This window comes from Bos taurus, chromosome 9 (genome assembly GCF_002263795.3).
Source record: "Bos taurus isolate L1 Dominette 01449 registration number 42190680 breed Hereford chromosome 9, ARS-UCD2.0, whole genome shotgun sequence".
NCBI classification, from domain to species: Eukaryota; Metazoa; Chordata; class Mammalia; order Artiodactyla; family Bovidae; genus Bos; species Bos taurus.
This window is the reverse complement of record NC_037336.1, coordinates 96,494,171-96,521,349: the sequence shown is the minus strand read 5'-3', so window position 1 is coordinate 96,521,349 and position 27,179 is coordinate 96,494,171. Positions and strand designations below refer to the sequence as shown.

Below are 27,179 nucleotides of genomic sequence, written 5' to 3'. Positions count from 1 at the left end.
CCCCAAAGCTGCTAGAAAAACAAGAGTGAACCTACAGATTAAAAAGACCAGAGAGGCTTATCAACCAAAATGATCAGTAACTAGGATCCTAAGCCTACACTGGTAGTCAGGATGCTGGAGTCAATTCCCCAGAGAAACTGAAGTTTAATTCAAATCTGACTTTTAAATGGAAATCATCTAACTGCAAAAACTCGAGTTCCAGTGTCTTGGAAGTCACCAAACCCACTGTTCATGATCTTTCACAACCAAAACCATGTAGCGTGTTTAAGTATCTCCCTGCTGAAATGATTGCTAGCCTGCTCATGAACTCAAAGCGAGTCAGTGAGCATTGGGCTGGACACTCACAGGACATGGAACAGCAGCTGTTCTCGTGAACCATCCCAGGGCCTCTCAGAAAGACTCATGTAACACGTGATGTGGCTGGTTAATGCGGCATCCTTTCATAAGCCATGAGGACATATTATTTTTCTATAGTCTTAAAACCTTGCTTTAGACCTTACGCTCTGGGACGACATGCACAATGCCTTCATTGTACTCATTGCATGAATAGCAAAAATACTCATTTGGCCACTAAAACTGAGCACAAAGTACCATACATTTGATCCAGCTGTGAAGCCCGACAGCTTGCATGACCACTACAAGCTGAGAGGCAGTGGGATGACTTTTCCCCTAAAAGCATAGCTGAAATGTACTCAAACAATGACAAGCATCGACTTGTCTTCATGGTCAACAGACATGTTTTCTCTTTACCATTTATTTTATGATCTGTAAACCTCAAGGTGAGTGTCTCAGGTGGCTCAGTGGTAGAGAACCCACCTGCCCATGCAGGAGACACAAGGTGGATCCCTGGGTCAGGAAGATCCCCTGGAGAAGGAAATGGCAACCACTCCCGTATTACTGCTTGGAAAATCCCATGGACAGAGGAGCCTGGTGGGTTACAGTCCATAAGGTCTCAAAGAGTCTGACATGACTGAGCAGCTAAACAACAAACCTCAAGGTATTGGGTTGGCCAGCAAGTTCATTGGGGTTTGTAAGGTGAACTTTTTGGCCAATCCAATTCATCACGAATCTGCTTTCAACAGTGACAACTGGTCCGTTGAAACCTTTGTAAACACAGAGCTCACTGCTTGCCACTTAAGTACGAGTGAAAGAAGGCAGAAATCCAAATATACCTGACCAGGCTCTAGGGAGCTACGAAGCTAAGGAGTTGACAATAAAACCCACAAAACCCATTTTTATCAGAACTTTTCTAACTAAACAAACTGAATGCTGCAAAAGAAAACAACATTAGCAATATTAATATTAAAAATTCTTCTTAAATATCCTCTTATAGTAATCCTTCTGTTATTCTGCATCCACTGAGTCTTTGCCTCTAAAGCAAAATCCTTTTTTTAGATGCTACTCTCTAATTATTCAGGCATTGTTTCAAATATATGTGTGTGTATATATATATATATATATATATATATGTATATATATATATATATCAACAGCATATTGAGAATCTTCCAAGAATGAGCTTTTAATACATCACCTCTCTTTTCTCTCCATGCAGTGATACAGAGGGATCCAAAATGCCTTTGCTGAGGGAAGGGATGATGGAAAGATGGAAAGGAAGATGGGAGGGAGGGCAGACTGCCTAGCATCTACAAGTTTAAAGGCTGAAACATTACATCTTTGTCCAAGCTCTGCTTGACATAGATAATATTTGCAAGACTAAATTTAAAAACAAAACTTTAGACTAAAATTGAATGTTAAGAAAAGATTTATAGTTTGTGCAATTAAGGTGAATGAATGGTTAATTACTATGAGATCTAGTAATTTGGTACAACTATTAACATATGGACTAAATGACCAGTTCACTTCAGCTATAACACTATAGTTACTCTGCAATTACTTCTATGATTCCTCCCAAGGTTTTCTTTTTTTAAGTCAAATTATCAATGATTAGTCAGATGTTTGATGATACGTGTGTGAGAAATTAATTCACGCACTTTAACAAGACTTGTTACCAGTAATATGTAAAATTACCTCTGAGTAATTTGGCGAGAGGTATTTCCCATTGCATTTGGCAATGCTCCTCAGAATTTTTAAGGCTTTATCTCCTTTCTTCCGAGTAATCAGCCAGCGGGGAGATTCAGGAACAACCCTAATGAGAAGAAGTCTTTCTTGAGTTACACTTGTGAATTTCAAAAGTTTATGACTTGAGTTTCATTCAAAATGGATCTTATAATTAGATACATACTTAGAAGATTCTGAGAGCTTAGAATTAGCTCTCTGAAACGTAAATTACCTTTGCAAGCTTATAGTGGAAGGAAAAAATGCTCACTGGACAACTGAATCATTGCTCATGACAAAATAAATCAATATTACATTGCTTTTGCAAGAAAGCTATATTAGAATACACGTCCTCAATTACATAGAAGAAAAGAATTGGGATTTAATGAGCATTTAGGAAAAGGTTGAGAACCTGATTTATGTAAACTGATTTGCTCATACACTAAAATTAAATTAGAGGAATAATTAAAATATTAAAATAACAAGAATCAAATGCCTACACCTATAATTTTCTGATAATTTAATTTTCTGAGGCTCTTAACATTTTCTCATTCCCCTGAGAACTCCTGAGTAACATTAGTTTGCTTAGTAAAATATACAGAGAAGCAATCTTGTTCACTGCATTTAAACTGCATGTTGAAATACTGGCAGGTACAGTCTGTTGCCTCATGGTTTTCCTAAAAATGCTACAAAATAACAAAACATAATTAATACTCTACTTTAAATGTATTTCGGAATTTTATAATTTAATAAAAAGAATTAGCCAAAAATCAATCAATAAATAACCTCTGAAAATTCTCTAGAAGTTCTCAAAGCCCATTTCTGGAGATGTTAGACGTCTCCGTAATCTCCTTTATGTCCATGTTTGCTTAGAAGCATTCATTCTAAGTGTCTGTTGAGTAAGAATAAATTTGATAATGACCAAAATCAAATTACCAGTAATAAAGGAGGAAGAGAAAGTTGGGCAGTGTGATGGCTAGCTGGATCCCCTGCCAATTGGGGATAAAGTAGGCGATTCCAGGAAGAATTATGATTCCAAGGGTGAAGAACATTTGAATCACTATTCCCACAATCCTTCTTTGCTTTGAACCTACTATTTCAGTCACTGAAGGAAAATAAACACAGAGGTTAGGGAAGCTCAATATCAGTTCTAAAACAAAGAAAGAGACAAAGACATTACACCTGTTACACCCGTCCGTCAGTATCACCAGGATACTGTGCGGTGTTCACTGTGCTCCCAAGCCCTCTGGTCAAATCCAGTGCATGCTCAGTCACTCGGTCTTGTCTGACTCTTTGCACCCCCATGGACTGTAGCCCACCAGGCTCCTCGGTGCATGGGATTTCCCAGGCAAGAGTACTGAAGGGGGTTGCCATATCCTTCTCCAGGGGATCTTCCCAATCCAGGGACTGAATCCGCGTCTCCTGCAGCTCCTGCTTTGCATATGGAATCTATTGGTTTCTATCTGCCCCTAATTCCATTCTGATCATCCTGGGGTATGCTCCCTTACTGCTGTCCTAAGAGCACAACTAGGAAAATTCACTGAGACTGAGGTTTCCTTAAAAACGCTTCATAGAAGTTACCCTGCCTATGCCGGTCATCAACCATTAGGGCCCCCAGCTCTCTCTCTTCTTCCCCACCCACGAAAAAGATCCAAAAGATCCCCAAAGTGGGCACCCCAAAGAGGGATCGTCTGGCAGTAACAGAAGAGAGTGGAAGCCCACAGGTCTGGAGTGATAATCCAAGAAAAGGCTTCACGTTTCCCTGGTCACAAATCCACTGTGACTCTGAGAAGGTGCCCATCCCAGACACGACTGGAAAGAGAACAGCCAGGACCTTCTCCAGTAACAGGAGCAAGGAGCAAAGAGAAGTTTTTCTTCAGAAGCCCATCTTTCTGGGTATAGAAGATAGCAAAGCTTTACAAATGAAGCTCTCGTGTTCAGGTCGTATCTCCTGTGTGGTAAAAAGTGCTCCACTTGTGTGCAAGGAATAGAATCAAAGGAATAATATTTGGGAGCACAGCAATGTTAGCTCACACTGTGTCATAGAAATACATGGAAAATGCTTTTAAAATGTTTCAAGGAACTAAAATTAATCTCTGAGAAAGCAAAGCAAGGGCTTCCCTGGTGGTCCAGTGGTTAAGAATCTGCCTGCCAATACAGGGGACACCGGTTCGATCCCTGATCTGGAAAGATCCCCCACGCCATGGGTCAATTAAGTCCAGGTGCCACAGCTTCTGAGCCTGCGCCCTGCAACCCACGAGCTGTAACTACTGAGTCCATGTGCTGCGACGACTGAAGCCCAAGCTCCCTGGAGCCCACGCTCCACAACCAGAGAAGCCGCCGTGAACAGAAGCTGTGCACCGCAACTCGAGAGCGGCCCACGCACAGCAACGCGAACCCAGTGCAGCCAAAAATAAATGAGAAAAAGAAAGAAGAAAGCAAAGTGAGAAAGCATGCAACAACAGTATGACTAGAAAGTGCTAGAAAGTGGTTCACCCCAGTTTTTTGTGATATTTCATATTTGGTTTTCACATATGTACATAATATATACCAAATACAATGGTGGGAATTTTAATTTCTAAAGACTCGACGGCTTGTCTCTCACCCTCCTATGTGGCAGGAGTAACCACTGCAGTAGGAGTGAAGCGGCATCAGACTTGCCGGAGGAAGGCTGAGCAGCCGCACTTCTCACCCCCAAACCCTGATTCTCAAACACACCAGGAGACGAAGCCAGGTCTTACCGATCACGTAGCAGGTCATCCATGTCCCCTTTCCGAACACGCCTTGTAGGAAGCGGAAGATCACAAACACGGGGAAATTGGGAGCAAACGCCACCACGACACCAGTGACGCCAACACCGAAACACGATAGCAAGTAAATGACTATTCGGCCGTACCTTTTTGAGAATCAAAGAGGAAGAGATTACCTTAAACGTTTTTTTCAACACGATGAGAAGACTATCATTGTAAGTGTTGTTAAAAGAACTTCAAGTGCAGAACTTTTGTCTCCTAGAAGTTCCTGATCACTATGTCAAGGATTATGGAAAGTGCTACGTTTTGCTTTATAGCAAAACTTGGGCAAATAAAAACATATGCCTCTGAAGTGACATTATGAAATTTAAAGCACAGGATGCATCCTTTGGGACTGCAGTTTCCAAAAGAGATAAGCTTCTCTATCTCTTCATGCCCTCATCCACAATATTTTCTCCCATACGATCTCCCTGGTGGCAGCTTGGACACTTCCTAGCATTTCTGTGGGTGGAGTCAGAAGGAGAGGCACAGAAAGAAGCGGAAATGGTCATGGCGGCCAAGAGGCCTGGCCTTCCATCTTGGCTCAACCATACACCAGTCATGCAACTTGGGGTGAATTTCCTGAGAAATTTCCATCAAATTCACACAGTTTCTTGCTTCACAGTGGAGATAAAAGTGGTCTCAGTTTACCACTTTTGAATGAATTTACTTTAATTCATTCTCTGCCTTTCCTACTGTCCTCCTGCAGACATGTTCTTTAGTTGATAAGTTGTGTCTGACTCTTTTGTGACCCTGCGGGTGGTAGCCCTCCAGGCTCTTCCGTCCATGGGATTTCCCAGGAAAGAATACTGCAGGGCAGAAGGGGAGGCAGGGAAAAGGAAGATAGAGTCCTTCGTGTTGAATATCCAGGTATCTGCCATTAATGTATGCATTGGCTTTTCATTTAAGCCACACCATTTTCAAACCTTGGATTAGAAATGCCCTGGATATATAATAATATTTCCATAAATATAAGAGGTACCTATGACGGGCCAGGAATTTGGATGTATGCTTGCTCAGTCACTAAGTCATGTCTGACTCTTTGAAACTCCATGGACTGTAGCCCGCCAGGCTCCTCTGTCCATGGGATTTCCCAGGCAAGAATACTGGAGTGGGTTGCCTCCTCCAGGGGATCTTCTTGAACAGGGATCAAACCTGCATCTCTTGCATTGGCAGGCAGATTCTTGATCACTGAGCCACCTGGGAAGCCCCTTACAGATAGGTGACCTACTCCATTGTTTCTTGTCCTTTCCTTCAAGACTGTGAGATTGAAGGAGTTGAAAGACGGTCAGCCCTTAGGCGGGGCAAAGGAACATGCACGACTCTGTCTTCCTCCCCAGAGCACCAGGTCATCTCCGAGGTCAGGAGCCCAGCCCCTCCTGGAATACAAGTAGGAAAAGCCCACCTCCCCCCAGTAGCTGATTTACTGTAGTTTGAAGATACTTTTACTGACTGTAAAAGAGAAACACGCAGAAGCAAAACCTAATGTTTAAATTAGAAAGAGAAACAACAAAATGAAAGAAATACATATTGAAATCCTAAAAAGCAAACCCAAATGGCAGCCACCTAGGGGAGAGAGTGATGTGGGGGATGAGAGGGGATTAAGGAAGAAAAGATGACTCGAAAAGGCTGGAAGCAGGAAGTAGGAAAGACACAGATAAGAGAGGGGGAACAGCACCAGACCCAGAGGATTAGGGAGACATCTCATGTTGAGGAGGGCTGGGGAACAGCTCAAGAAAAAGAAGATGAAGGAGCAGAAACCAAAGGTTCTACCCATTTTGAAGTCTTGGTCTGGTCAAACAACGACCAATTGCCTACAGGATTTGGGGCATTTTGTTGGAATTCACTAATTAATTGCTGTTGGCAGCTCTGTAAGAGACCCTCCTGAGCTGGGGTGACCATTTTTAAATTGAATGAAACAAATTTGTAAGGGGCTGACTTTATGACTAAATCAATCAAACCACAACTAGGGAGTTACTGAAGTGCATGGAATTATCTCCAGAGCGTCCAGCCAAGCCAGCCCTCGGCCCAGACACAAAGTCACTGCCTTGCTGGTCTATGTTCGCTCTCAGATGTGTTCAGACCCAAGCGGAGCAGCCCCAGTGGGTTGTACAGTTCAAGGGGTAAGGAGATGCAGTTTAAGAAGAAGGAAAGAATTAGTCCAACCAAACAGGTGTTCAGCATCAAGAGTGGGGGCATGAAGACTCTTTTCCAAATGTAGAAAGCATAGCTTCCTAATAGTTAACGTGAAACATCTTCCTCTACACAGGTATACACCATCTTTTAGACGTGAAGTGGCTGTCTTACCCATGCCTACCTGTCCGCTGCATAGCCCAAGGTGAACGCCCCGGCCAGGAAGCCCAGGTTCAGGATGGCTTGTGTGAGATCCAGCATCCAAGCGTTGACACACACGAGGTCAAACTGGGGAGACAAAGAAAACCCATGAGAGATCCGTGGCAATGCTCCTCCTCAAAACACCTGATCTTTTGTATCCTTAAACATTTTTTCTCACATGCTCCTTAAATAAAAACTCTTAAGTGTATCACATAGATGCTTTTACAGCAATATGTGTCTTCTTTATCAGTTTCACTATCTGCCATCGAGGGAATTTTCAGTACACTATAAATGCTGACATTTTAAAATCATTCTCCCAACAGTACCCAGTACAGTACTGTAGCCATGTGACACCTACCATCATCCAGCGAAAACAAGTTCTGCAATAGTCTAAAATTTGACCCCAATCTTTCTCCTCTTTGAATTCTTAGTGTCATTCACACATGGATATATCCTAATATTTTATATAGAAAATATTGTGTTATGTATACAAATTGACAATTAACTTTTGTCCTGAGATAATGTTTCTAAATATTAGAATCTTTTCTGATGGGGTTACATTCTAGTTACTTTTAGAACATGATATAAACATGTAAGATAAGATGAATCTTGAAAAACAAGTCCTATCAGGAGTAAAGTTTTGTTGGAAATGCACCTCCCCGTTTCTAGAATAAGGTTAAGAAAGCTCGGGGTTTTCCAGCTAGCTCATGAAATCTGTGGTTGAAGGTTGTTTCTTACTAGAATGAGTTAGGGCTCAACATCAATTCTATTCCTGATTTTTCATTTTAAAAATTTATATGCCAAGAAAACTTATCTGTATAAATAAATTAATGGGAATGGAGAGAGTTTTGTTACAGGATTGTTACCCGATTCTTATTGCTTTTTCTCAATGCCAAGATTCACAGAACAATCCATCAATAAAATCATTTCTAACTTTTCTGTTAGCCAACTTGCCATTTAAGACTCCCAGTCTTGCTGTCAGAAAAGAAATGGAAACCACCAGGCTTATAAAAAGGTGTTCAATCAAATCATTCAGGTCATTTGCTTTCTTTCCTAGTTACTTCCTTACCAGTACTCCAAATTGCCCCACTGGTTCCCCACAGGTTTTAAAACCCCAGGTCAGTACATCATAGTAAGATGGGAGAGAGGTAGGAGTCCTTTTGCAAAGGGGAAGGACATTAAGAAAAGACCTTTATCCTCATCAGCGACATATCCTCAGACATCCATTTTGGACATGTGTGAGCTGAGGCTCTGAAAGCTGATTCCTTTTGAAGAATCCAGACCCCCCACCGCATGACCATCTCTTTACACCTGAGGCAAATGGCACGCTTGCCCCAACATGAAGAGCACTGCTCTAGACGGCAGTGCGACACAAAAATTAATGTTATTGGGATAAGAATTATGAGTGGTCTTATAGATACATATTCATAAGCAAACTGCAATATTTACTTATAGAACCTGAGTTCTTGTCTTGGTCCCATAGCTAATGTATGACCTGTTGACTAATACAGCTGGAAAAAAAGACGCTGGAAGCTGATTTGTAGCTTGCGCTCCTCCAACATCTGAAATATAGAACAAAGCATAGTAGATGTTCAATATGTGGTCCAGGTGGCATCATAGTGCTTTAGAAACTAAGTTATCTTAGCATTTTAACCACTTAAACTGGTTAAGTGTGGCTGAAAAAAAAGAAGCTGGAAAAAAGAAGACTCGGGGCAGTAGTAGGTGTCCCACTTCATAGAGCTACTGAAAAGATTTATGGAGACCAAAGAAGTAAGATTCTCATGTCTGACTCTTTGCGACCCCATGGGCTATAGCCCGCCAGGCTCCTCTGTCCCTGGAATTCTCCAGACAAGAATACTGCAGTGGAGTGCCATTCCTTTTTCCAGGGGATCTTCCCGACCCAGGGATTGAGCCCGGGTCTCCTGCATTGCAGGTGGATTCTTTACCGTCTGAGGCGCCAGGGAGGCCCCCAAAGAAGTAAGAAAATACACATATAGGCATAGAAGTTGTAACTTAAAAGGGATTTATCGTCAATATAGGTGCTGGTTTTTCAAGGCACGACAATTTCATTTTAAGTAAACTTGCAGGTGATTATTCATCTGAAATAATTTCTCATTGGAATTAAGCATGTAAAGAATGCAATTACAATTAAAGTATGTAAAATCTCAGAAATCAAACAGGAGATTTAACTGCCAGAGAAAACATTCTGACTCAGAAAATATGCTGATATCAGCCAATGTCAAATATAAACTCCCAAACAGTAGAAGCTGATTCCTCCAGCTGAGCTTCAGACACCTGGATTAGCCATATATATAGGAATGTTTCTCCAGTACGACCCAGCGAGGCCCAGCAAGAGTAAGCCTTTTAATGAACATATTTAGCTCCTTTTGAATTGTGTGAATTAAGATGCCCCTAAATACTTTTTAAATACACAAAAAGTATTCTTTAATATAAAATTGATGACATTTTTAACTCTCCCATAAGAGGAGCTACCAAAAAAAATGTTTTTTCCGTATTTCCAATGACAATAAAATTAATTTAAATGTTTAAGTGGTTAATGTGCTATGATAACTTATTTTCTAAAGCACTATGATACCATCTGGATCACATATGGAGCATCTTCTATGCTTTGCTCTGTATTACAGATGTTCAGTTCAGTTCAGTCGCTCAGTCGTGTCCGACTCTTTGTGACCCCGGGACTGCAGCACGCCAGGCTTCCCCGTCCATCACCAACTCCCAGAGCTTGCTCAGACTCGTGTCCATGGAGTTGATGATCCGACCATCGCATCCTCTGTTGCTACTGCTGCTGCTAAATCACTTCAGTCGTGTCCAAAACTCTGTGTGACCCCATAGACGGCAGCCCACCAGGTTCCGACGTCCCTGGGATTCTCCAGGCAAGAACACTCTGTTGGGGGAGTGCAAACTACCATTCTCAGAGTCCTGGGCCAGCAGGGCCAGGTTAGGTTCTGCCAGTAGGGGGCGCTGGTGCAGGATGAGAAGGAGGAGGGAGGCAGCGGTGGCGGCAGCACTGGCTCCAGCTGTAGCAACGACCACAAGCAGTACTAGATCCCCGGAAGGAGGGCATGCAACCCACTGCAGCATTCTTGCCTGGAGACTCCCATAGACAGAGGAGCCTGGTGGGCTACAGTCCATGGGGTCGCAAAGAGTCAGACACAGCTGCGTGACTGCACGCCCAGTGCTTCTAACCACTCCCCGGCTCCATGGGGGTGAAGGGACAGGACCCCCAGGCTCTGAGATGCTGTGGAGCAGGGCAGGGGGTCTGCAGGAGCTGTCTCTTCCTTATTTTTCTGGCTTTTCCAAAACAGCTAAAATCTACATCTTTTTTTTTTTTTTTCCAACCCTTCCTGCTTTATATACGTGATCTCTCTCTCTCTCTATTTTTTTTATGACTGGGAGCCTGCTATCTTTCAAAAGCATATGTGTGTGTGTGTATTAGTCGCTCAGTCGTGGCCAACTCTTTGGGACCCCATGGACCGCAGACCACCAGGCTTCTCTGTCCATGAGATTTTCCAGACAAGGATACTGGAGTGGGTTGCCATGTCCTTCTCCAGGGGATCTTCCCGACCCAGGGATCGAACCCGGGTCTCCTGCATTGCAGGCAGATTCTTTAACAACTGAGCTACAGGGGAAGCGCTCCAAAAACATAAAGTAAATTAATTTAAACAAATTACATACCTGGAAAGAAATGCATGTGCGTGAGAGTGTGCGCATACACACACACACATGCACACACTCACTCAGGTTTCCAGCACTGGGAACCGACACTGCAGTCACAAGACTGAAGGGCTTGGTATTGACTCTTGCTCACACAGTTGGGAGGCAAACCCCTGCCTCCTGGGGAGTGTGTGTCATAATCAGTTCTGAGCTCGATGTCTGCTGCCCAAACAGCTCTGGGTCTGAGATGTTTTTGTGTCTAAAGAGAGGTTGGCAGGCACTGACGCCAATGAATGTTATAGGCTAAGGACTTTTTCCTGAAAAAAAAGTACTAAAATTTTGTTGTAGTTTCCAGGGAGACCTAAAACCCATCTCTTGTCAGAACTACCTGAATCAAAGACACAAACATTTATGTCTGTCCTAAGGCAATCTACCAAGAACAAGTGAAGCATCTCCTTTTTTATAAGTGTACACATTTAAAATTATTTTTACTGCGAAGTCGCTTCAGTCGTATCCGACTCTGTGCAACCCCAGAGACGGCAGCCCACCAGGATGCCCCGTCCCTGGGATTCTCCAGGCAAGAACACTGGAGTGGGTTGCCATTTCCTTCTCCAATGCATGAAAGTGAAAAGTGAAAGGGAAGTCGCTCAGTTGTGTCCGACCTTAGCAACCCCATGGACTGCAGCCCTCCAGACTTCTCCATCCATGGGATTTTCCAGGCAAAAGTACTGGAGTGGGGTGCCATTAGATGGGGGGCCACCAAGTGCTTTTCTTAGCTTTTCCTAGATGTTAAAATCCAAACAGACATTATGTCAACTTGAGTTGTAATGATAAAATGCTGAATCAGGTCATCGTCAGATACATGCTCAAGTTTTGATGTCTAAATTATTCTTAGAACCAGGGCAACAGAATATCTTCAATACACAAAGGTCAAAGGGAGGAAGTAAGGTGAAAATATTGCAAGGATTCAAAAAGCAGGAGTTCAGGAGGGGGCTTGCCAGCTCCTGAAGCCATAGGGAGTGACCCCTGCCTCTTTCCTAGTGCGCGAGGAGTGCCCTTCTCCATCCTCCACCAAGCAAGTATTTCAAAGTCTCAATCAGTTTCAAAGACTCACGCCCTGGGGAAGAAACTGAAATATTTGGGTGGCGAGGGCCTGGACTTGTCCGCAACACATCATGCTTTCTTCTGCCCAATGTCTGGCAACCAGATAAGGCTGAGATTCAGACACTGGAAAAGTCTGTGTTGAGGACCTTCAATGTAGGTGAAAAATCCACTGCATCGACTAGAGCAGGATAAACAGGACAGAGAGCTGGACTTTTCCATAGACGTGCTGTTTCGTCCTCTTGAACAAACTCTCACATAAGAGAGTCTAAGTTGAGAGGACATCACGGTCTTTGACTCCGGCCACGGCCATGAAAAACAGTATCCATTCTCTGTATTGTTGTGGGAGAAAGAGAAGTCATTGGAATTGAATGATCAGCCCTGAGTGCCTCTGCTCTGACTTTCTCAGGATGTGTTGTGAATCGAGCCATTCCTCATCAGCTCTCAGTTAGAAATCAACAGCCAACAAACGCTTCATCAGTGTTATCAACATCACGTACACCCTTGGTTTGACCACCAGGTGTGGGGTGCCTCTGGCTACATTTAGCACCAGCCAGTCACACATTGATCCCATGGATGGATTCCATTTCTAATCAACAAGCTGCCATCACAGAGCCTATTAATGGTTTAAAATACTGTCCTCATAGGGACTTCCCTGGTGATCCAGTAGTTAAGACTCCACACTCCCAGTGTAGAAGTCCTGGGTTTGACCCCTGGTTGAGGAACTAGATCCCACATGCTGCAAATCAGAGCTTGCACGTGGCAACTAAAAAGATCCTGCATGCTGCAAAGAGACCAAGGATTCCATATGATGCAACTAAGACCTGGAGCAGCCAAACAAATAAATATTTTTAAAACACTGCAATCACAAAGAAAATCATTTGGGTTGGATCTCCACGAGAGGGAAGCATGTCATTATTAATTCTAGCTTTAACAAAAATTTCTTTAAATGATCTGATAGCATTATTTGGGTATTATTTGGACATACCAAAATTTTCCTGCTTTTCTGATCTGTGTGAGCCGTCATGCTGAGCTGCAGGTATGGAAACTGATCATAAGTATTCAAAGCTTCCAGTGGTGTGCTGGCATCCCACAGATGAGGGCAGGAGGAATACCAGCTCAGGCTTCATTTCTGCCTCCATGGGGAGCTTATCACATGGCTCAGAGCTGTTGTTTAGTTGCTAAGTTATGTTTGACTCTTCTGAGAGCCCATGGACTGTAACCCACCAGGCTCCTCTGTCCATGGGATTTCCCAGCAAGAATACTAGAGTGGGTTGCCATTACCTTCTCCAGGGGATCTTCCCAAACCAGGGATCGAACCTGGGTCTCCTGAATTGGCAGGCAGACTCTTTACCACTGAGCCACCAGGAGCCAGGGTAGCTTATGGGAAGCAAACACAGGGCAATTGAGATTTAAACTGAATGGGACCAACTAAATGCAAGACCTGGAGCAGCCAAAGACAGTGAAAGACATGACTGGTGGGAATCCAGAGCAGTCAGATTCACGGAGAAAGTGGGACATAAACAAAGCCTTCAATAATGAGCTGCATTTAGAAGGGAAACAAGGGGGAAAGAAGGGTGTTTGAGCAGGGCGATGGGCAACCTAGGCACAGGGACCGAAGCACACGTGCCAATGAGGTCCACATCTGCCTGCAGCAGAGAGGGTGGCAGGCTCAGACTTAAAGCTGAATGACCACCTGTGTCTATGCCCCCAGTGGGGCAGGGGGCAATGGGACAGAGTTTCTTACTCAGAAAACCAGAGGCATCAAGAGCGCTCATAACAAAGGAGGAGAAAGCTCTAAAGGATAGAGAAAGAGTCTGGAAGGTTGCAAATGAAAGGCCCAGAGCAGAAGCCCTAACCCCAGGACAGAACAAGATTCCAGGGAGAGGACAGCAAGACCCAGAGACAAGAAACCCGAGTCTGCAAGTCGCCTAGAACAGGCGATCCCTGGTGTAAAGGGGCACCACCCTGTGACGCAAGGTTTACAGGGTGTCACTTGCCCTACGGCCACTCTCCAAGGTCAATAACAGTCACACTTTCATATACATATAGAAGCTTTCCTGGTAACTCAGCTGCTAAAGAATCCACCTGCAATGCAGGAGACTCTGGTTTGATTCCTGGGCCGGGAAGATCCCCTGGAGAAGGGAAAGGCTGCCCACTCCAGTATTCTGGCCTAGAGAATTCCATAGACTGTGTAGTCCATGGGGTCACAAAGAGTCAGACATGACTGAGCAACATTCACTTTTCACATATAGTCAAGCAAACAAAGTTGGAAATAGGATGGAGAGATGGCCTTTAAACACACAACTTTCTGTCTGAGCTTGCGAAACTGGAAGAAAGGAGAAGGCTAAATTTACTCGGATATAATAATGCCTCATTATTTATTAAGACCTTCATGACTCACCTTCAAACCTTAGACGTTCAACCTGTTTTATTTCTTTGCAGCCAAGGCAAGCAATTACTCATCCGAAAATGTTTACGATTTCTCTAAAGAACTGAGACTATCTGAGGACAAGAGAAAGCTGACTGACTCTGAATCTGTACAGACCCAAGAACAGAGGTGCCATGGCTCTGGAGTCAGCCCAGGCATCTTAATCGAACCTCTCCTAACTTTGTATCCCTTGGCAATTTTCTTAATGTCTTTTTTTAATATAAATTTATTTATTTTTATTTTTGGCTGTGCTGGGTCTCTGTTGCCGCATGGGCTTTCCTCTAGCTGTGGAGAGCAGGGGTCGGTCTTGAGTTGTGGCGCGCGGGCTTCTCATTGCAGTGGCTTTTTTGCTGTGGAGCACCGGCTCTAGGCTCGCAGGCTTCAGTAGTTGCTGCACATGAGCTCAGAGTTGAGGATCCAGGGGTCTAGAGCACAGGCTCAACAGTTGTTGTGCATGGGCTTAGTTATTCTGTGGCATGTGGGATCTTCCTGGATCCAAACCTGTGCCTCCTGCATTGGCCGGTGGATTCTCCACCACCGAGCCACCAGGAAAACCCTTCTTAACGTCTTTAACCCCTCTGGGTCCCTATCTATAAAATGAGCACGAGAACTGGACTGATGCTGTCACTATCAGATAATATATGTAAAGTACTTGGTATAACACTCGAGACAGTAAATACCCAATAAATGTTCCCAACTACCTTATGGTTAGTGATCTAATGACAATGATGATGTTGTTGTTCAGTTTACTAAGTTGTGCCCAGCTCTTTGTGATCCCATCAACCGCAGCACACCAGGCTTCCCTGTCCTTCACTATCTCTCGGAGTTTGCTCAAATTCATGTTCATAGAGTCAGTGATGCCATCAAATCATTTCATTCTCTGTCTCCCCCTTCTCTTCCTGCCCTCAGTGTTTCCCAGCATCAGACTCTTTTCCAATGAGTCAGTTCTTTGCATTAGGTGGCCAAAGTTTTGGAGGTTAAGCTTCAGCATCAGTCCTTCCAATGAATATTCAGGACTGATTTCCTTTAGGATGGACTGGTTGGATCTCCTTGCAGTCCAAGGGACTCTCAAGAGTCTTCTCCAACACTACAGTTTGAAAGCATCAATTCTTCAGTGCTCAGCTTTCTTTATGGTCCAACTCTCACATCCATACATGACTACTGGAAAAACCATAGCTTTGACTGGAAGGACATTTGTTGGCAAAGTGATGACTCTGCTTTTTATTATGCTGTCTAGGTTTGTCATAGCTTTTTTCCCAAGGAACAAGTGTCTTTTAATTTCATGATGATGATAATAAATACCATAATGAATGGTTTTAAAATTTAGTTTTCAACACTGACTGCTTGTTGAAATGACTTGGAATAAGTGAAAACAAGCCTAAACTCTGCTCCAGACCAATTAAATCAGAATCCAGTCTAACAAGCAGATGAGTTTGAAAACCCTGGGTAGCCATAGAGGTTATAAGTATACAAGTCACATGCCCGCTGAGGGGTAGTTAATTTTCACATAGTATTCTGGGTTGGCTAGCGTCCCCCAGCCCTCACCCAGTTGATGTCACTCTGGAACCTCAGAAAATGACTTTATTTGGAAATAGGGTCTTCAGTTCAGTTAGTTCAGTTCAGTCGCTCAGTCGTGTCCGACTGTTTGCGACCCCATGAATCGCAGCACGCCAGGCCTCCCTGTCCATCACCAACTCCCGGAGTTCACTCAGACTCACGTCCATCGAGTCGGTGATGCCATCCAGCCATCTCATCCTCTGTTGTCCCCTTCTCCTCCTGCCCCCAATCCCTCCCAGCATCAGAGTCTTTCCCAATGAGTCAACTCTTCGCATAAGCAGATGTAATTAGTTAAGATGAGGTCATACTTCATACTGGCTCAGGGTGGGCCCTAATGTAATGACTGGTGTCCTTATAAGAAGAGGAGGCAGAGACACAGACATACACGTTGCCGTGAGGGGCCACACCTTGGGAAGACATAGGGAGAGATTGGAATGATGCATCGACGAGCTAAAGACCACCAAGGACGGCCTGTGTATTTGTTTGCTAAGGTTGTCATGACAAAGTATGGCTTTAAGCAACAGAAATATATTCTCTTACAGTTTGGAGGCCAGACATCTCAGACTAAGGTGTCAACAGAGTTGGTTTCTTCTGAGGCCTCTCTTGGCTTGAAGATGGGTATCTTCTCGCTCTGTCTTTACATGGCCTTCCTCTCTGTGTGTCTGTGTCCTGATCTCCATCTAACAAGGTCATCAGTCATCTGAATCAGGGCCCACTGAAATGACTTCATTTCAATTTAATTTCCCCTTTTGTTATTGTTGTTTAAGTCACTAAGTCGTGTCCAACTCTTTTGGGACCCCACGTACTATAGCCCATCAGGCTCCTCGGCCCATGGGATTTTCCAGGCAATACTGGAGTGGGTTGCCATTCCCTTCTCCAGGGGACTTTTCTGACCCAAGGATCAAACCCTCATCTCTTGCATCTCCTGCATTGGCAGGTGGGCTCTTTACCACTAGTGCCACCTGGGAAGCCCTTGAAGACCACAGACCTGTTGAAACCAGAAGGTTGATGATCATGACTCCAGAAATATGACCTCACCATCAATCGGAAGAATGTCCATGAGCGTGTCATGCACACTGTGACCCCCTTCCTCACCTTGCCTTTAAAGACCCTTCTCTGAAAGCCATCAGGGGATTTGGATCTTTTGAACACAAGCTACAATAGACATCATTCTTTCCTTCACCACAACCCTGTGTGAGTAGACTGACTTTATTGTCCGTTCAAGTTTGGTTTGGTAACAGGATAACTTTTAACTAAGTGTCTGAGATACTGTACTCATCTAAATTTCCTAAAACAGTGTTCATTTAAAGTGGCATACAATATCTGACTCATATTTTTGCCCGTATTCTCTGTTCTGGAGAATACTGGAGTGGGTTGCCATTCCCTTCACGGACATTCTTCTGATGGATGGTGAGGTCATAAGGTGGTATTTCTGGAGTCATGATCATCAACCTTCTGGTTTCAACAGGTCTGTGGTCTTCAAGGGCTTCCCAGGTGGCACTAGTGGTAAAGAGCCCACCTGCCAATGCAGGAGATGCAAGAGATGGGGGTTTGATCCTTGGTTCAGGAAGATCTCCTGGAGAAGGAAATGGCAACCCACTCCAGTATGTATTAGGGGCTTCCCTGGTGGCTCAGAGGTTAAAGCATCTGCCTCCAATGCGGGAGACCCAGGTTCAATCCCTGGGTTGGGAAGATCCCCTGGAGAAGGAAATGGCAACCCACTCCAGTACTCTTGCCTGGAGAATCCCATGGATGGAGGAGCCTGGTAGGCTACAGTCCATGGGGTCACAAAGAGTCGGACAGGACTGAGCGACTTCACTTTCACTTTCTGTCATGAAGACCAAAATCAGCTTTGAGTGTTGGTGATGAGTTGACTTCTCAGATACCCTGTTCTATGATATTAACCATTTCACGTGTGTTCAGTCGCTCAGTCTTGTCTTGACTCTTTGGGATCCCATGGACAGTAGCCCACCAGGCTCCTCTGTCCATGGAATTCTTCAGGCAACAATACTGGAGTGGGTTGCCATTTCCTCCTCCAGGGGATCATCCCAACCCAGGGATCGAACATGCATCTCCTACATTGGCAGGTGGGTTTTTTAATACTGTGCCACCTGGGAAGCCCCAATATTAACCATACATAACACCAATACTTTATATTCAAGCTTCAAGGCAGAGGCCTCCCAAAATGGGTCTGCTCAGCATGTGTCTTTATGAGATATCACAAAAATAATAATCTACCTTAGAATAATAACAGGTCCTACATGTGGTATTAGGGAGGAGTGCCTTGGAAATGAGATGATCCTTCCTTTGATGAAAATCTTTAATAGCTGCTCACTTTTTAGAGAAGAAAGTGCAGGCTTTTTATTATAGCTTTCAAAGCTCTTCCCATAGTGCCTCAACATATTTTCCAATCTTACCATCCATCGCTCTTGGCTGCACTGGCCTGTTCACCCACATTTGAGTTATTTTTACCTTCATGCACTTCCAGCTGTTCTCTGTCTGGAACACCATTTTCCCATCTCTTCTTTGTCAGATAAAAATCCCACTCCTTCCTTCTTCAAGACCTAGATAAAACACCCACCCTGGATTGGAGACACCCTACCTACCAGATCCTTCATGAAAATCTATTTCAGTGAGCTCCAGAGGTCACATACCTTAACTGTGACCACATAGCCTGAATTTTCTAGAAAAGTCCTAATACCATAATTTTGTCTGTAAGGTGAACTTGTCACTTCTCCTACTAGAGGTCCCTGTTTTGGAATTGATAAACTCAGTTAGTACAACACTATCATTGTATTGTCAAATAAAAACATCTGAAAAATAAAATGACTTTTTAAAAAAAAGCATTGCCCATACTTTTTAAAAACTATTTTTTATTTAAGCAACATGGTGAATGTATATAAATTAGAAGAAAAACAACCAGTTATTGTGGGTTTTGTCCAGTTGCTAAGTTGTGTCAGAATCTTTGCCACCCCATGAACTGCAGGACACCAGGATTCCCTGCCCTTCACTATCTCCCATAATCACCTGCAATTCCACTCTATTATGAATATTTTTCTATACTTTTACACGTGCAAATATATATACACACACATGTGTGTTTTTAGAAGATAAAGCTATGTTCATCTACTATAGTTTTTTATTTTTCTACTATTCTACACAGTCTGCATGGGATTTGTGAGTCTGTGAATCTCTTTTCCATACCATCACTATAAATGGCTACATTTAGTCTACTGCATTGGAGAAGGCAATGGCAACCCACTCCAGTACTCTTGCCTGGAAACTCCCATGGGCAGAGGAGCCTGGTAGGCTGCAGTCCATGGGGTTGCGAAGAGTCAGACACGACTGAGCGACTTCACTTTCACTTTTCATTTTTCACTTTCCTGCATTGGAGAAGGAAATGGCAACCCACTCCAGTGTTCTTGCCTGGAGAATCCCAGGGACGGGAGAGCCTGGTGGGCTGCCGTCTGTGGGGTTGCACAGAGTCTGACACAACTGGAGCAACTTAGCAGCAGCAGCAGCAGCAGTCTATTGCATATGAGATCATAATTATCACACCTATTATTAGACCACAAATATTAAACTTATTCTTTATACTGGAAAAGAGAGTAGGTAGTTTTAAGTTTTTCACCATTATAGAAATACACTGAAAGCCTTATTCTAAAAAAAGAAATGAAAAATCTGAGTTTTGAAATATAATCAAGTCATGGCAAGCAAAATATAAACATTTGGGGATGAAAGATTAAATTATAATTTCAAAAAAAAATTCCAGTTGCTTTGTTAACCTTCTTATATGCCAACTTATTATAAAACAAGTTTCAAAAAATATTATGTAAAGCAGCCTGCTAATTTATGTAGGTTGCAGTTTCTTTTGCAAAACTCTTGCGCAGACCCCTAAAATAAACATACATGAGCACATTCCACAGAAATCCATTTTTTTCCAACAAAGTTTTTCAATCCCAGTTTTTAAGAAAATAAAATGTAGGTTCTGTTTATATTAGCCTCATTGTTAATTAGAGTGATCAGAGGTTCTTCTTGGAGTTGATTTTGTATCCCTAACATGATAATAGTTCTCTGTAATAATTAGGAAATGTAGAGACATTTAAAAGGACATAACAAATATACTAAAATGATTCAACATTTTGGAGACAAAGCTGTCCAGACTGCACAATGGGAAAAATAATAACAGATGACATAGTCTGCATGTATAGGTGAGATATATTTGTGAGCACAGGTAATAAACAACAAGATATAAATCAGAAACAAGAAGTTCAGAACTCCTTGATTCTTATTAGGACTGTAACTGCAGTTATTCATGGGGGTTGATTTGTATTTGAAACATACAACAATTAGTACCAAAAATGAGCCCACTGTTTGATCATTATAAGTACCAGAGGGCCAAACAAAACACACAGAACTTATCCTTAGAAACACAACAATGTTTAAAACTAATAATAAACATGTACATGCCTTTTTGTGATTCTTCGGTTTGGGGAAAAGGTGTCAAATTAACTTATGAAGCAAGATGTGGGGACTTCTACAGGTGCAAAAAGTAGTTCTATCTTATGTAGTTGGCATTTTGAAAATGGTACCAGGGGATATTTTGCTACTAAAAATTGTCCTCTGCTGCTGCTGCTGCTGCTGCTGCTAAGTCGCTGTAGTCGTGTCCGATTCTGTGCAACCCCATAGACGGCAGCCCACCAGGCTCCCCCGTCCCTGGGATTCTCCGGGAAAGAACACTGGAGTGGGTTGCCATTGCCTTCTCCGAAAATTGTCCTCAAATACAGACAAAGATATTTGGCGGTTTTCTGGGCTGTAGGACGTTATGGAACCTACAGGAAGGATTTATAAGCCATCTGATTGCAGTTTGGGTGAAACAGATAGAGGGAAACTACTAAAAATAATAATAAATCCCACAATGAGTTTAACCATCCCTTGTAGGAAAATAAACACATGACCTTTTCTGTGCTTTGCAGAGAAAGACAGACTCCCCCGCCCCCACCTCCCATGTGAGGATTTGACACAGAAATTTTCAAAGTCTGCCATCTTGAGATGTCAAGGACTTCCTGATATATATTACAGTCCATCAGGCATGCCTTGAAGAGGAATTCTAGGATCAAGAAGACCCATCACATCTTACGAGATTTCAGCTTGTGTGTTTCAAACACGGTTTCTCCTTTTGGAAACCACCATTACCAAAGATTTTCATAATCTGGTCAGAACATGGAGTACCATACACACTTTTTAAAGTCTGCCAAAGCCCGTATTTTCTAATAGAACTCAGTCTTATGACACAGGAAGCCAAGCTAAAGAAAGCCCAGCAAGAGTGCCACATAAAAACCCACTTCTCCAGAATAAAAAAACTGGCCTTCAGGAGTTAAATCTTTGGTATTTTCCCACTTATGCTTATCTATTTTAATCTTCTAAAAAATCATTGATTTTGCTATGAATATTAAAAAGCCATGTTCTCTGTAAATCCTTCAATAAACAATAAATGAATTAAAAAAAAACATGTTCTAATCCTATCACTTCTTTTTGACTTTGACACATCATTCTAGAATTTTTGGAGCCTTAGTTTTGCGCTCACATCAAAACCCAGGACACCGAATGGATAGTTTGGAAGGCCTGTGCTTCCCTGTTCTGATATTTTCTGTCCTGTGAACACGGAATGAGTGTCAGAAACACCAGGTGACTCGTAACAGCAAAGTAATTCCTATTAGATTAGGAAAGAAACAATGTACAATGAGAAGTTTCAGAGGAGAAACAGAACATTACATGAATCAATAAGAAAAGTAGAAGTTACTGTCAGCAAAAGTCAATAAATGACCACACAGTTTAAAAATGGTAAACTGACTCAAACAACAAAAAAAAGCTTTGTGCCAAAGAATATACAACAGGAGAAAGGTAGTCTCTTCAGCAGCTGGTATTGGGAAAGTTGGACAACTACATGTGAATCCTGGAAGCTATAACACATCCTCACAGCACACACAGAAATAAACTTGAAATGGCTTAAAGACTTAAGTGTAAGATAAGACACCATAAAGCTCCTAGAAGAGAATATATGCAAACTTTCTCTTACATAAATCATACCAGTGCTTTCCTAGGTCAGTCTCCCAAGGCAATAGAAATAATAGCAAAAGTAAACAAATGGAGCCTGTTCAGACATAAAAGGTTTGCACATCAAAGGAAATCATAAGCAAAATGAAAAGACATCTTATGTATAGCCTGGGATAATATATTTGCAAATGGTGCAACAGATAAGGGATTACTTTCCAAAATACGCAAATAGCTCCTACAATCCAATAACAAAAAACCAAACAACCCAATCGAAAAATAGGCACAAGATCTAAATAGACATTTCTCCAAAGAATGCAGACAGATGGCCAATAGGCACATGAAAAGATGCTCATCATTGCTAAGTATTAAAAAGCACGAATCAAAACTACAATGAGGTACCACCTCACATTGGTCAGACTGGCCATCATTAAAAAGCCTACAAATGACAAATGCTAGAGAGGGTGTGGAGCAAAGGGAACCCTCCTACATTGTTGGTAAGAACGTAAATGGTGCAGCCACTGTGGAGAACAGTATGGAGGTTCCTCAAAAAAGTAAAAATAGAGCTATCATATGACCCAGCAACCCCACTCCTGGGATATATCTAATTGAAAACTCTAATTCCAAAAGATACCTGCACCCCTATGTTCATAGTAACACCATTTACAGTAGTCAAGACATGGAAACAAGCTAAATATCCATCAACAGATGAATGGCTAAAGAAGATGTGGGGTGTGTGTGTGTGTGTGTGTGTAATAGAATATTAGCCGTAAAAACAAAACAATGCCATTTGCAGCAACATGGGGGGGACCTAGAGATTAGCTAGGATTCGATTAGCATACTAGATTAGCATACTAGATTAGCATACTTGCATACTAAGTGAAGTATGTGAGGCAGAGAAAGACAAATACCATATGGTACCACTTATATCCTATGGGATCTATGAAAGTAGACACGAATGAACATATCTATGAAATAGAAACAAACTGACAGATGTAGAGAACAGATTTGTGGCTGCCAGAAGAGAAGGAGGGGAGGACTGGGAGTTGGGGGTTAGCAGGCGCAAACATACATTCAGAATGGATAAACTCAAGGTCCTATTGCACAGCACAAGCAATTATACTCAACATTCTGTAGCAAACCATAATGGCAAAGAATAGGAAAAGAATATGGATATGGACAACCGAGTCACTTGGCTGTACAGCAGAAATTAAGCACAACTTCATCAATCAACTATACTTCAATAAAATTTGAAAAAATATCTTTGCACCGAAACTAAGCTTTCTCAGCAGCGTCTGCAGATGGCTTCTTCCTCCATCTGCGGCTTGTGCTAACTTTGTTTTTTTGTTGTTGTTGTTCTCTTGGTGGTTTATATTTGAGATCAAGGATCAGTGGGATTTGACAATAGAATTATTTTCATAACATTTCCAATTGTTTAGAATCAGGAAAAGAGGCTTGAGAAAACGCTTCATGTCAGGAGAGTCTGGGCCAGGATTTTTGGTAGAGCACTTCAGGCAAGTTGGCAAACAATAGGATTATTCATTAAACTCCACCTGGACAGCACTGCTTTGCAAGTGTTATTCTGTTGTGATTGCAGAGTTTGTAATTATTTGACCCGAAGCATGGAACAAACTTTGTAATCTGTACTACTCTGAACAGTATTTCTATTGTGTGTGTGCACGCACTATTTTGGGAAATACACACATACAACCGTGTATTTCCCCAAGTCTTTAAGATGCCCGGAGCTGCCAAGGGTCAGATAGTCTTGCCTGGGAAATCCCATGAACAGAGGAGCCTGGTGGGCTACAGTCTATGGGGTCGCAAAGAGTCAGACATAATTTACGGTCTAAACAACAATTAGACTTCATTAAGCTATCTCTCTTCAGTAAGAGAGCTATTTCCATCATATTTTTACCAACTGAAAATTGCCTCATGCTTGCAAATAAAATTTTCTGCTACTGGAATAACATTAAAAAAAAAAATGTTGGCATTGTACCAATGTATTTTTTTTCCCTCTTCAAGCATTACTCTAGCAGTTTCATACTGCTCTTAGAACTAGTTGCTTCGCAGTGGGAAGGGGAGCAGGGAGTACAAGCTATTGAGTATAAGAACTGTGCGTGTTGGTTTTACAATTTCAGACAGTAAAGCATATGCCCACAATGCGGAAGACCTGGGTTTGATCCCTGGGTTGGGAAGATGCCCTGGAGAAGGAAATGGCAATCCACTCCAGTACCCTTGCCTGGAAAATCCCATGGACGGAGGAGCCTGGTAGGCTATAGTCCATGGGGTCGCAGAGAGTCGGACACAACTGAGTGACTTAACTTGTTTTCTTTTCTTTTTGTTTTACAAAGGAAGGAAGGTTCTAGAGTGTCACCGTGACAGTTTATGTCTTTTTATTGGCTCAGACTAGGCCAAATCACAGGAAAATAGACCCTTGCTAGGACTGCACTTCTTCTGTTGAAATGACAGGGCATTTCCAAGGGGCCGTGTGCTGGTTGGCAGCTCTAACGTGGGTCTGGTTGCTTGGGAATCCCTGCTTCACGCCACGTCAAAGGTCCAGGTCTGGTCTGATCAGTTTCTGGAGAGAGACACTGCCGCCAAGTGGAAGGCGACCATGCGGGCTTCTCGAGGTGCCTTCCACCTACCCACTTGGAACCGCGGTAGGTACCAGGCTTCCAGAGGGAGCCACTCAGAAAACAGTGTGCACCCACTCGGCCTGTGTCTTCCGGTGCCCCCGGGAGGCATCGATGTTCCCGTCACTGTCACTGCAGAGCTTTCAAGTGAAGCTGGAGACAAGACACCCTTTCATATATTTTAATTACCTCACGCTTAAACCGGAGGCTGGCGCCCATCCCGGAAAAGCCCTGAATGGCCCTGCTTCTGCCAAGTCTTTCCTCTTCCTTGTGTCTCTTCTCGATCCACAGCTGCTCCAAACTGGAAAGCGCAACCCCCATGGATGAGCCCCACGGTCCCAGGATGGGGAGAGTCCCAGGCAACACCCTTCTCAGAGGCCAGCATCTTCTTGCTGAACCGGGGGACTGGGGGTGACTTTGGACAAGTCGGGGGACAGTCCCCTGTTCTGTCAGATATGGCCACACTGAAGGCACGGCCAGAGCTTGGACTCTGGCAGCCCGAGAGCCGCCCAAGCATGGTGAGAAGTTTTGTCCAGGAGGCTGCCGGTGCCAGGCGTGCTGTCTTGCAAGTGAGAAGGGAGCAGGGCTTGGGCTCCAGTTTGCTAGAAGCTTCCAGCTGAGCACCAGTGATGCAGCATGTGAAACAGAATACAAGGTGGAATGTGTTGAAATCCCACAAGAGAAGCACAGAGCGCGATGCAAACACAGAGCCGGGAGAGAAACGGTCCGGGATGGGGTACGTGCCAGCCCGGGGTTTTGGCCAAGGCAGGGCTGGAGCCGGGCCTTGAAGATCTGGTTGTACTTGGACACACAGAGACGAGGCAGAAGCAAAAGCAGGGTCACCAAAGAGATACAGGATGAAGTGTGGGGCAGGGCTGCAATACGAAACGAGCTCACTGAGAAATTGGACCATGGGTCTCAATAGCAGTGGGCATCTTAATAGCTCTCTATGGCTTCTAAAGCATTTTTTCATTGAGTACTCTATTTGATTCATACAAAATATGAAGGTAAGTCTTAAGGTTCTTATCAGGTTTTATTTTCATGAAGTTTCACCTCAGGGAATAAGTGTGAACATAGTTTAAACACTGTGATATTAAGTAGCATATAAGTACTTATTAGGTTAGATCCCTGCGTTGGGAAGAAACTCTGGAGGAGGAAATGACAATCCACTCTAGTATTCTTGCCTGAAGAATCCCACGGACAGAGGAGTCTGGCAGGCTACAGTCTATAGGCATGCAATGAGTCGGACACGACTGAGGGACTTAGCACACACTTATTACTAATGATGAGAAAGTATTAGAGAGTGTAGTATAACTAAATGGAATGTACATGCTGCTGTATTAATGCCGGCTCCATTCTAACCCAGCTTGATGAATAATAATGAGAACACTGACAACACTTTGTCCTAAGGCTGCATCTGCACGGCTTCCTGTGATTAGGTTTTAGAAAGATAGAGAAAAAAGGGGACATTCACATGGATGTCCAGATATAGGTCAACTGTGAAGAATGGACTAGGAAGCCGAGGAGCCTCCCACTTGGAGGTCATGTGCCGTGGAGCAGGGATGACCATTCCCTGCTGTGTCTGCTCTGACTCCCTGACTCACGGAATCTGCAAGTATAAAAAAGGGTTTTTTAAAATAAACAGCAAGGATTTACTGTATGACACAAAAAGCTATATTACATATCTTGTAATAAACTATAACCAAAAGAATTGAAAAATAAAAATAAAAACATATATAACTGAATCATTATGCTGTACACCTGAAACTAACACATCATTGCAAATCAATTCTACTCCAATGTTAATAAGTCAAGCTGAGGAGTATTCATAGGTAAGCTGCAGGTTTGGGCTTCCCAGATGACAGCAGCAGTAAAGAATCTGCCTGCAGTGCAGGAGACCTGGGTTCAATCCCTGGGTCAGGAAGATCCTCTGGAGAAGGGCATGGCTACCCACTCCAGTATTTTGGGGGAAATTCCATGGACAGAGGAGGCTGGTGGGCTATGGTCCATAGGGTCACAAAGAGTCGGACACGACTAAAGCCACTTAGCACACAAGCTGCAGCTTTCCCTTCTTAATCTTTATAACGCAAAAGTGCTGGTTTAAAGTCATTAAGTTCTGTTGTAATTTCTTCCATAGCAAGAGTAAGTGGAATTTCCACTTGATCTACAATGGTTTCTTTCTTTTTAAAAAGATAATCTAAAGGAACTGTGACAAAATGCTAACATTTTTGTTCATTTGGGTGGTGGGAATGTGAATATTTGTTACATTTTTCTTTGAAAAAAGTATTTTTTTAATTTAAAACTTTACATGAAATCCATTTGTATTTCTAATATAAAACACACTGTTGACATTTCCAGTAAATCTCTAAGTGCTGATGTTAAAAAGAAGAGAAAGAAAGCATTTCGAAAGACTCACCGGGAAAGCCATTGTATTTTACTACATTCATTTAAGGATTCAAAGAGGTTGGTGAAACTACTATAAAAGTAACCAATGTAAAAGCAGAGACATAGCTTTGCTGACGAAGTCCATATAGTCAAAGCTATGGT

General features: G+C 42.9%; 1 protein-coding gene and 1 non-coding gene across 2 annotated transcripts in view; one reads left to right on the top strand and one right to left on the bottom strand.

Moving 5' to 3' along the window:
* SLC22A3 (solute carrier family 22 member 3) overlaps positions 1-27,179 on the bottom strand; it is a 98,728-nt gene that overhangs the window by 53,246 nt on the left and 18,303 nt on the right. The window contains exons 2-5 of the mRNA XM_002690372.7: positions 7,165-7,268; positions 4,800-4,954; positions 2,995-3,163; positions 2,032-2,149 (exon numbers count right to left, since the gene is read on the bottom strand). Of these exons, the coding sequence (XP_002690418.1) occupies positions 2,032-2,149; positions 2,995-3,163; positions 4,800-4,954; positions 7,165-7,268 (546 nt within the window). The remainder of the gene's footprint in view (positions 1-2,031; positions 2,150-2,994; positions 3,164-4,799; positions 4,955-7,164; positions 7,269-27,179) is intronic.
* On the top strand, positions 17,566-17,637 carry TRNAW-CCA (transfer RNA tryptophan (anticodon CCA)). The gene has a single exon. It is a non-coding gene; the product is annotated as a tRNA-Trp (tRNA).